This window comes from Abramis brama (assembly GCF_963993115.1).
Source record: "Abramis brama genome assembly, chromosome: 24".
Classification (NCBI taxonomy): Eukaryota; Metazoa; Chordata; class Actinopteri; order Cypriniformes; family Leuciscidae; genus Abramis; species Abramis brama.
In genome coordinates, this window is record NC_139986.1 from 26,212,472 (window position 1) to 26,224,655 (window position 12,184).

Sequence of the window (12,184 nt, forward strand, 5' to 3'; positions counted from 1 at the left end):
AAACATTCTGTCATCATTTACATGTATGAATTTCTTTGTTATGTGGAAGTTAAAAGAAGATATTTTGAAGAGTGTCGGTAACAAACATTTGTTGGTCCCCATTGACTTCCATAGTATGAAAAATATATAAATATACTATTGGAAGTCATTGGGGACCAGAAACTGTTTGGTTACCCTTCCCCACAAAAGGCATATACAATAAGCTTTTTATTGTATAAAAATAATTGATCACATTGTATAAAAAAGAAAGAAAGAAAGATTTCCATCATGACCAACAATTTTGCCACTAATAATGCCTAATAATTTTGCCACTTTTTTTTCAAATGTTTGTGAACTTTAAGAAGACAATAAGACAATAATATCAGTAAGGAAATATTTAAGTAAAAACAAGGTAAAACACACAGAGTGTACTATACTATTACTATTGTACTATAGTGCATAAAATGCTGCTTATGAAATTAGAAAGCAAAACAGAAGATCCAAACATGATATTCAAAACATGTTTAAAATGATCAAATATAACTCATAACTATGAAAATATGTTTCAAATACAATACACCATTTGTGGTGAAAATGTTCATTGTGTTAAAAATAGAATGTGCAAATTAATTGGAACTTCAATGTGTAAATATCTGCTTAATGTGTATATTATGATTTTAAAATAAACATTTTATACCCAAAATTTAGTTTTTAATACACTTTGACTTTGTAAAAAAAAATATAAAAAAATGTAGCAATCACAAACTGTTTAAAAAAATATATATAAACAGTATAGCCAGTCAGTCTATTAATGGTGTAATATTATTTTAAAGAAAAATAAAATAAATTCAAAATGAAGAAAAATTAAAATGAATGCTTCCTAATTGCACGTTGGCTATTCGTTAATGTAAATAAAATTCACACATGTTGCAACTAAATATGACTGTCATTCATATCCACATGGTGTGTACAACCCAACTGAACAAAAGTGATGTCATTAGAAGCATGAGACACATACTTTAGATTGTCTCTCTTCACCAGCCCTGCGTGTACTGTGTACTGATCCTCCGATACACACCAGATATGGGATGAGAACTCTATTAATAAAATCAGCATGAGCTTGGGAATATGAATTGAGTTTCAAGCAGCAATAAGAGAAATAGTAGTTAAAGATGCAGTCTGTAACGTTTTTGAGTTAAAAATTATCCAAAATACATTTATGAGCAAATACATAACCAGCCAGTGTTCAAAACTCTCTGCTTGCCTTAGCTTGATTCAAAATGGTAAGCTTGTAATAATGTTTTTAATTCCAGTGGTCCTGGTGGATTTCAGTGGGAAATTCGAGCATGTCTTTGCGTCATTACGTCACATCTGTACACATAAAGAAGAGTCTCGGCTAGTAGGTTATGAGCGTGAGGATGTTGGAGGTGGAGATTTATAGCCTTTTCTCAGAGCACTTGATATAATTAAACTTATCAATTTGATGGCGGATCCAGAAAGGTTCAAACAACAATCATCAGTGACAACTTGAGATTCACCCGTTGTAAAATGCAAAAGACTTTAAAAGTTCGGATTTCAGAGTGGCTACAGAAAAACAGAAACTGCAACCGGCCCATGTGAAAACAAGGATTATATCGAAGGGCATTAAATGTAGTCACGCAATGCTGATGTTGTTAACATTAACAATTTGAGAACAAAATATAATTTGCACGGTTTGACGTGATATGATAAGTGACCGTTAGATTTAATCAGCGCGATTTACTGCAATGCTTTTTTCCCTTTAGTTGGTCAGAACAAAAGTGGATGTCACTTACTTGTTCAGATTACATTTTCTGGTGAAAATTCTTATGTTGGTCATTCTTCCAAAAAGTAGAATCTGTGATTGCGAATGCCAGGATCCACACCGGTGGCGACTGACAACCGCACATTCTCCTCAATAACTGGGTTCATCCGTGCTGTGCCACACCGAGGCACAACCCACGTAAAGTTGATAACTCCGCGAATAACTGCAATTGCAGATTTCGAACAGAGATGGCGACAAAGAGGAAAAACTACGGACTGCAGCTTTAAAGATCAGTTCATTAGGACCTAAACCAAGTATCTTCATCCCTAAAGCCAAGATTTTCATGTTCCCTTGAGGAAGTTGCAGTGAAGTTGTCTGACTCCAGAGGTGTGAGTTTAGGGCGGGATTACCCGTGTATCTGAACAAAGATGGAGGAATGTTTAGAAAACCTGTAGTGTAGATGTTACACACTTCATCAATATATAAAATATAAATATTTAGCGTCGTTTTCGATGAAGCCCCTCCTTCCGAAATACGAAATGTGCTGTGATTGGTTAGCTGGCTCAGTGTGTTGTGATTGGCAGCTCATAGCGAGTGTTCAGGAAATGTCCCACCCCTTCATAACCGCGTGCTCTACTCAGATGTAAATATTAACGATGGCGTCAATTTCAAACCATTTCGAGCCCGATTCAGACCCTGACAATGTTAATGAACAAGAGGATCGTGCAGAACGGATTTCAAGCACGGATTTCACAGGACGTTTCAGAGTGGAATGTTTTTTTTGTGTGTAATTTTCTTATAAATAAGATGTTATCCACCATTTAATCATATTTGTCAGAAAACCATGCTGATACAAACAGTAATTGATCACAAAATCATGGATAATTTTCCTAAGGGGCGGTGAACAGTCTTACAAAAGCAAGAGCTTACAAAAGATACAGTAAACACTACATCAGTACTGTCATGTTAGTTAGCAGGCTAGCTGAGGCAAAGCTTTACATCATAGCTATCATTAGCAACTGCATAAAACTTATAATTGAAACTGTTAATAGAACACATAACTACAAATAATAATACAGACTTACAAGTTGTGATCCATAAACAACAGATTGTCCCGACAAAATGGGAATGGCTAGCCTATGTCTTTCAGGAGAAGCTCTCTTCTGGAAGCTGCTCTCCGTAAAATGTGTAGCGCACAGACAAACGTTGAGGTTATAATGTTTAGGAACAGTGTTAAAAATAAATTTTAACCCCTCTAAGTTCATCAGCCTTAGGAAAAACTTTTTCCAGGTTGTAAAAAACAACTCTAAAGCAGCCCAACATGGACTCACTCCCTTGGTTGCTTGTTCCTGGAGTCAGGGTTTATGTAAATTTTAGGGTTTGTGATGTCACCAATCCGGGAAGAAGCTCTTTGTAGTCTCTACCAGCCGTTTGTTGTAGTCCTTAAAAAGCGATTTCTCAAAAAGCAAATACCTCCCTTTGCGTTGAGCTTTGAGCGTCGTAACTTTGCAGATGTTGTTTATGCTCAAACAGCAACATTACACACTAACTAAAGTTAGGAAAGTGAAATCATAATCATAATCATAATCCTCTATTAAAAGAACAAAGGTAACAGAGAAAATTATCATTGCTCTTGACTAAAGAACTTTTGTTGCTTTAATAAGAATTAATATATATTTAATTTATAATTTATGCAGTGCGTTTGATAGCTTTATTCAATTTGATAGCTTTATTCAACCCTCAGGTTGTTTCAGACCTGATGAATTTCTTCACAAAAGACGATATTTTGAAGAATGCCAGTAACCAATCAGTTGATGACTTTACCAACCGATCATTGACTTCAATAGTATTTTTTTTTTCCTACTATGGAAGTCAATAGCTACCATCAACTGTTTGGTTACTGACATTCTTCAAAATATCTTCTTTTGTGTTCAGCAGAAGAAAGAAACTCATACAGGTATATATATATACACACACTCACATATATATATATATATATATATATACACACACACACAGGACGTGTTATATATATTATATATATATAAATTATATGTACAATATATTAATATATTTTAAATTATATTAGATTAATTAAATATATAATTAAATTTAAATAATATTTTATACTCCACAAAAATCACCACAGAAAATGAAAAAAGAAGAAGAAGCAGATTCTGTCAAAGACAGGTGGATGCAAACAGAGAAATGTTGTGGTGTGCTTGTAAGAAATGGTGTTGAAAGAGAAGTAATCTGTTTAGCTGGTGTAAAACTCTCTGTAAAATAACAACACCTTAACACGTCTGTCAGCAAACACTCGTGTCCCGTCCCTCATCTCTGTCTCTCTCTCCATCCCTCCAAACTTTGTTCCTGGACTTGGAGAATCCAAGTGGGGTTTCAAGTGTCAGTCCTTCTCTCTTCTCTCCCCCTGGTTTCTCCCTCCTTCCCACTCTCTCCTTGCTTGGTGGGTAATTTGAGTTCCCTGAACGCTTTGAATAACAGAGGGACTGTGAGATAAAAAGCAAAAAAAAGTGACACAAGCTTGTCAGTCGAAGGAAGACAAGCAAGACGCAGCCTCAACCATGCCTGAGCCCACAGAAGGTACATCTCTCCTTTCCCTTCATTCTTAATCAATCTCTTTTCTGCCGTTTTAGTATTTATGCTACTTCTGCTGTTTAATTAGTAGTAGTATTAGTAACTAGTATGTTTAGTAACCGTATTGCTGGTGACAATAACACTTTACAAAACTTGACCACAGGAAATTGCGCAAATTGATACAAAAATATTTACTGACATGTTTTGCATGTATTTGTGCTCATATTATTGTTTATTTATCAGCTGATATTGTCAGATAAGAGATAAGAATCAAACTTTTTTCAACAAAACATGTTGGCATTTGCTGATTTAGAACTGTTAGATTGATAGACAATTTATTTTTTTATCTTTTTGATACATGACAGATATATTGTAATCTGGCATGTATTGTGCTGTTCTTTCCCTATTGTCATTGCTTCTCATAATTTTTCACAATATTTCCATGCACTTTCTTTAGTTTGGAAGCTTTAAATGTCTCTAAATATGTGCATGTGCACCTCAAAGTAATAGTATAAGCAATGCTCGAGGATAAAAACTGTGTCGGAGGAAAGATTGTTCATGAATGAGGAAGGGCTCAGTGTGAAGAGAAAGGGAGGAGCAGATGTGTCAGGGCAGAGAGAGAAAGTTGCACAGATGGTAAAACTAAAACCTTCCAAACTGGAGCTGGCTGAGGAAAGCTGGAACACACCCACTTCTACACACACACACACTGATTATTAGAGTTACACTTTACAAGAAAAGACTCTTTCAGTCTTTCTACTTCAAAAATTAACATTTAATTCTTGCAAATTCTTTCCACAACAATATTTTTTCAGTGTAATGGATGAAGTGAACAAAACTTACATGACCTCTAGATTACATTTTTAATGATCATGCATGTTTTTTTTATTATTAAGCCTATGCATGAAGTCATAACTTTCATCTGCATTCTGTAAACAGACAGACATATATATAGATGATAGACTATCTGTCTGTAGTCTAAACTATCCATTAACAGTTCACTAAATCTGAGGCGCTGCACATAAAACCATAAGCTCTGTCAGACTGACAGTGATTTGCAAGTATACAGTCGTGAAATATTTTTCTTCCTCCTGTCATACTAGTTTATCTTTTTAAACCATCCTGCTTAATCGAGCCTGTAAGACGAGAAGCCGCTGATGGTGTGTGAACGGCACAGAGATGAACGCGTCCGCTGGTTCCACAGTGACCAACGGATTACAAATGATTCATTCCTCAACCCTAATAATGTCTTCAGCAACTTTAATAGGTTCATTTACACTCATAAAATATTTAGGCCTAGAATTCTGATTTATGAATTTGAATTGCATATAAAAATGATCATCCATTTGGATTACACAGTTTTAACATCAACAAACCAATAAACTTGAGATGTGTATTTGTCAGTCATACATAAATGAATGCACTCCAAAAATATATATATTGTGGAGCCTAACCCTAACTATTTTCATCTCTTTAATTTTTATTTAAATAATAATATTTTCAAAATGCATTTATTCAGATAGCTTAGAATCAATTCATTGTGAAAATTAAATATATACGGTTAGCTGTGAGACAAGCTATAGTCAATTAGTTAAAATGTATGAAAGTGAAACAAACTGGATTTATTGATGATAAATATATAAACCAGCTTATTATGTATTTAAAACATTTAGTTTATTAGTAATATTCCAGAAACCTGTCCTCTTTCATTTATGTGTGACTGACAAATATGCATCGCAATAAGTTTATTAGTTTGTTAGTGTTATATCTGTGATACAAATGAATGGAACTTGTATATGCATATTAGTTATATGCATATGCAATCCAAATGCACAAATCTTAAACACTAAATGATTTTGAGAAATTGGACAAAGGCAACCCCTAATTTAAGATGAGCAGGATCCGAAACCTCGAGCCACATTGGTGGAGACACATTTTATCTGTGCTTTCATTTGGAGTAAGTGTATAAATCCCTGCTGGCATCCAATTAACAGTTCACATACTAATAAAAGAGTGACCCTCGAGACCTTCACTAAATCCATGCCCACGGCCACATGACAGACAGTATCATATGCCACAAAACCTAAACTGAATTTGATGAAGGTTTTCAGTATCTAGGATTGTTGGCCTCTCTGCCACTCCAGAGTAAGATATAAATATCCCACGATGACCTCTGCCTTTTCTGTTTTCACCTCACCATCCGGTCTATAAATCACAACTTTATTACTCATGAATTGAGTAAGAAACGGAGCAAAAACAAGAGAAGTCAACGGTTATTATAATGTGATTATGTGGCAGACAAAACAGCCGATGAACATCACGTGATCAGATCAATCCCTCGGACCGTTTCATTGCAGTTTCTCATTGTAAACTCTGTTACCTCGCTCCACCTTTTCAACGAATGCATCCCGACAGCAGTAAATCTGATCAGCAGCCCGTCAGAAGTGTTGATTTACACACGACACACACTTATAAGGGTTCTTCCAGATGCTGTCGTCCGTTATGGTAATGCCACAGAACCCCAGGGGAGAGACGAGCTCTAAAAATACCATCTGATAATCGCCACTTCAGTTTCAGAGACTTTATAGTGTGAAAGAACACACTGAGAGCAGATTTAACAGTGTTTGCCACCATCAAATGCAAAGTTATAGCTGACTCTTCTATTTAAAGGTGCCATGGATAACTTGTTTTAAAACAGTTGCATGTAATGAAGACTATCCTAATGATGTAATTTAAAGCTAATTTGTTTTAAATGGAGCCAACTCAACATATGGAGATCTTATGTCGTGTTTACTCACTCAACCCTCTGTTATTGCTCATGCAATAAATGAATCATGGCTCACAGCAGAAAAGACAGCGTTTGCTTCAGGGTTGATAAGATTTGTTAATATTTATTTATAAAGAAGTCTCTTCTGGTCGTCAAGGCTGCATTTATTTGATCAAAGATACAGTAAAGACAGTAATATTGTGACATTTTCTGTATGAACTTTCATTATAATATGCTGATTTGATGCTGATTATTATAAATGTTGAAAACAGTTCATATTTTTGTGGAAACCGTGATAACATTTTTTCAGGATTCTTTGATGAAAAGAATGAAAATAAATCTTTTGTAACATTATAAATGTATTTACTGTCACTATTAATACATTTAATGTGTAGCTGAATAGAAGTATTTATTTCTTAAAAAAAAAAAAATCAGTGTACATTCAGTGTACATTCACATCGGTAAGCGTCAGTCAAAACAAAACAAAAACTAATAATTACAGTGCAGATGTAAAATATATCTATTATATATATATAAAATATAATTTAATGTGGTTCCAAAGTCTGATAGCACTAGTGAAAATGCTTATATTTAACACTGTAATTTAATACCAAACACTGACATTATACACATTAAACACATTTTGAACGTTCTGGGTTGCTAATTATAAAATGAGCAAATAATTGCCCAAAATGTTAATAAAAACATGCACTTGACACTTGCTAGAAACCTAAGAACAGATTTAACCCAGCTAACAGAAATACGTTACACTAACATTATGTCTGAATATTCTATGAAAGTTCAAAAAGTCCAGTTTTTTAAATGTTTTAAAAACTTTTTTTTTCTTGGCTATACATGAAAACATTGGAACATTCCGTTTTATCCTTTTGCAAACATTATGGGAACGTTACTTTTGAATGTTCTCAGAACGTTAGATTCATAACATTAGATGAATGTCCAATTAAAACATTTCAACGTTTTTGTGCTCTTATTTGAACGAACATTCTATTAACGTTACTGGAAGGACTTTTGTTCATAACGTTGACAGAACCTTGCCAGAAAGTTCTGAGAACGTTCCCTGTTTGCTTGGAATCTGTTACTTGATAGAAGATAATCATAGCGATGCCCTCATCCTCAGAAAACAGGATCAAAACTATGCAAGGTACAGGTAAACAGTTTGCAACTTGATAAATGCATTTAAATATGAATTTAAAAGTCCAGAAGTGAAATCAGTCGTGAACCAGCACACTTATTACATTCCCACGGAGTGACCCGGGATCGAGTGCTTTGCTCAGGGCACAATGCTGACAGATTGTGTGTGTGTGTGTGTCTCAGACGCCACATCAGCCGTCTACATGCACAAATATAGACCGCAGCCTCGGCAACATTTCAATATTTGCCACCCAGATTTGCTGATTTGGTAACGTGCGACCAGACGCTTTTATAACATAATCTCAATTGCTCTAGTGATAGATGGAGGTTTAATAACAGCCATGTGTGGAATTGTGCTAAGACCAGAGCTTACTGTCCTAATGTGCTACATCCACCAGTAGTACACTGTGTTGAGTATCACCTCAATCCCTCTGAAACACATACACACACACACACATTCATCTTAGGTCAACCATAAAGACCAAGTTTCTTACTAGCGAGGTGTTTATACCAGAGACTGCAAAAAAAGATACTTAAACCATAAACACGATATTACACACTTGTCAATGGAGTTATTTACTTATATTTGTAGTGGCTAATGGACCAGAAGGTAAATCAGTACTTGAATAAATTATGGCAAATACTGAATTTATAGTAAAAGTGTAGTGTGTAATTTGTGCGTCGCTTATCCACATACCTGAAAGATATTTTTCGACTTTTATTAAATATATATATATTTTTTTTTTAATAATAAATGATCAGTTATCAATCATTATCAATGTTTAAACAATAAATTCAAGCAGCATACATTTAAATAAATAAATATATAAATAACAAATGCTTATAAATACCAAAATATATAAAAGCAGATTATAACATTAAACTTAAGGCAGGGTTAATCAATATATATTGCAAGTAATTTAGAGAAAACATTTTTTTCACCTGTTTTAAGGACTGAAACAAAATTTTAAAATTTTAAATGCCACAAAATTTGGAGCAACTTTAACAAATCTACATTATGCGACTGTGTTTCCGCATGCCGTTATTGGTGCAGAAATCTCACTTCAACTTTAATGCTTACACTATACAGGGTCAATCAGTTCTTCCGGGACTAAATTTGTTTCTGATTGCGCTGTGTTATTATTTCTGTTAAATGACATGGGATGTTATGAACTTATGGTGTTCCAGAGGTTTGTGAGTGCTTATAACTTTACTGTTTTAACTTGTGTGTGTGTGTGTGAGGTTTGAAATGTGATACAGTGCTTTAAAAAAGAGGCTGCATGGGGAAGACAGACAAATGACATCATTGAGGTTCATATTTTATCGAGACCTAAATGAGTAACAACAACATCCTTCAAAAGGAAGCTGATCCATACTTTATAAAAGATTCTGTGCCCTTAAAAAATATAATTGAGCTGGAATGGGTCGACTAGTTTATGTACAATCAAATAAATCAAAAGTGGAAAATAAAAACATCCTGCCTGGCACATCCTCTTATAAATTGCTGCATATCTGTGGTTATGGGTCATTATACTTGGGGGTCAGTAATTTTTGACAGTTATTTGTCTGACCATAAGAGCCTATGGCAAATAGCCTATGCTATTTGATACCGGTGTGGTCGCTCGTTGGATTCCTGGCCTGACATAAGAGAGGTTAGGAGTTATCATGGCCTTTTAACAAGTGCCATGGCAACATCTTGCCCTCCGGAGAATGAGGCGGGTGGATGTTAGGCATGCTGCTATTTCAGACAACATGATCACAGAGTTTTCATCATCAGAGTGGAAACTTCTTGAAGTTGCATCAACACCTTAATTGCCAAAACAATAAATTAGCACTCAACCGATATGGGTTTTTCCAACCGCAGATGCTTATGATAACTAGGAAATATATTTATAGGATTTTTCAGCATATTTCTTGTTTAAAGAAATTCAAAAGTGTTCTTGTTTCTTGAAAAAATTCCCTTTTTTAACCCTCTGGTGGTGGTCAAAAATGTAAAAATGTAACTTTTTTTGTGTGTGTGTGTGTGAATTTTTTACTTTAAAGGAATGGTACTAAAGGTTTTGGCACTTGATGTGATCACACACACACACACACACACACACACACAAAACAAAACAATATGGACATGATTTGAAAAGGTTAAATGTTCCTGAAAAAAATAGTCACACTTGTATTGTTCGTGGTCAAAAATGAGCGCATTGAAAATGAATGGGAGATGAATTTCATCTAGTGGAAACTTTTGGTACTGCGACCCAAACAAAATCTTACTGAAAGCTCATTTTTTGAGATATCAACCTCAGAACTTGTTTAGATTAATGGCTTTGATTTTCTCACAGTTTTTAAAGTAAAACATGTTTTGGATAATACATTTTTCATATAAAATTTTAAAAAATAGTGCATTTTTGTGCGTTTTTCATAATAATAAACTTCTATAACTTTTTGAGTTTCACTTTTTACATTTTTTTTTTCACTTCAGCGATAATCGGTCAAGTGTCTTCTTTGAAAATAAATCAAACTGAAGTCTGAGACTGTTGCGCTCCATAGGATTCAAGATTTACCACAGTTTAAGTTGGAAATTTCATTTTCATGTCTATGCTCAAAAAGTGGTTAACAGGTAATAAATGGATCTTAACTATTCCAAAAATAGAACTTAGTATCATAAAATCCCCTAAAAATACAAAATATTACATTTAAAAAAATTATCGAATTAAAATATAGTACACTCATATCATTCAAATAAAAAATAAAACTTTTGACCACCTCATGAAGAGCACCAGAGTGTTAAATAAACTGCATGTGCATTAAACCAGAACCCAGGAATCAAACCCATGTTTAAACAGCAAAGCTCGTCACGTTCAATCAAATTTACAGCTCCAACACTATAACAAGTGCATTTTTGTCCCCTGCAAAGCATATCAGTCTCAGTCAAAGATCATGTAAGTGCATGTAAAAATATACAGAAGGTCAGTTAATTCCACCTATATTCTTCTGGTGTCGTATTTTTAGTATTGTAGAGCTTCCATGTGGCCGATTGCCTGAGGATTCCTGAAACATATCAGCTTGCTACTCAGAGGTCTGGCATATATTTATCATCAGGACAGATGATGTCAGAATGGTTACTAGTAGTAACTTAAGTGGTGGTCATCAGTCATGATTCACTAAATCATTTAGTCATCAGGTCCGCAGTTTGAACATTTTATTGAATGAATGTATTGCAGAAATATATTTAAAAACATGTCTTTTGTCGGGTAATTGAAACATTAATATTACTAAACTTTTTTTTTTTAAAGTTCATGTTTAATTCAATGTGTCAATTTGAGGTACGCCCAGAGGCTAAGTGACATCATTAGATTGCATTGTTTCCAAGTTACACGACATTTAACTATTTAAAATATATATAAAGTTATGCATCTATACTTGACTGAATGTGTTTCTCACAAATATGTAACCACATAATTTAGGATTTAGCAGGACCTATAGTCCTATATAGTGGAAATTTTGATTCTTTCCAGAGACTCGTTCATTTTCAGTTCGTTCACCAAAATGATTCGTTCACTGATTCGTTCAGTGACAATTTCTTCATATTACATAAATACTGCAGCAGGTGGCGAAAAAGAGTGTATTTTATGCTATGTCTTAACAAACGTATTAACTTGTTAAAAAAACTGATTTGGCTTTGTTAAAATGTGTGCCTTATTCACTAAATTAATCAAATAAGTCAAAATAAGTGGTTCAGATGACCAAAAGCAAGGTTTTCTTGCATAATTAACATTTTAATTGTTTGGTCAGACATTCATAAATCTGGGATTATATTAAACGTTAAGTTATGGTCTGTATGTAAAATATGAATATATAAACAATCGTATGTGCACACCTATAACTGCGCTTTGAATGAAGTTGAATCACAT

General features: G+C 34.2%; 1 protein-coding gene across 2 annotated transcripts in view; it reads left to right on the forward strand.

The window, feature by feature from the left end:
• Nucleotides 1-4,232: 4,232 nt before the first annotated feature.
• Nucleotides 4,233-12,184, forward strand: part of mybpc2b (myosin binding protein Cb) — a 29,365-nt gene continuing 21,413 nt past the window's right edge. The window contains exon 1 of one of the 2 annotated variants that reach the window (XM_084102392.1): nt 4,233-4,363. In XM_084102392.1, the coding sequence (XP_083958518.1) occupies nt 4,345-4,363 (19 nt within the window). In that variant the 5' untranslated portion in view covers nt 4,233-4,344. The remainder of the gene's footprint in view (nt 4,364-12,184) is intronic. The other variant, XM_084102391.1, reaches the window with a different exon arrangement.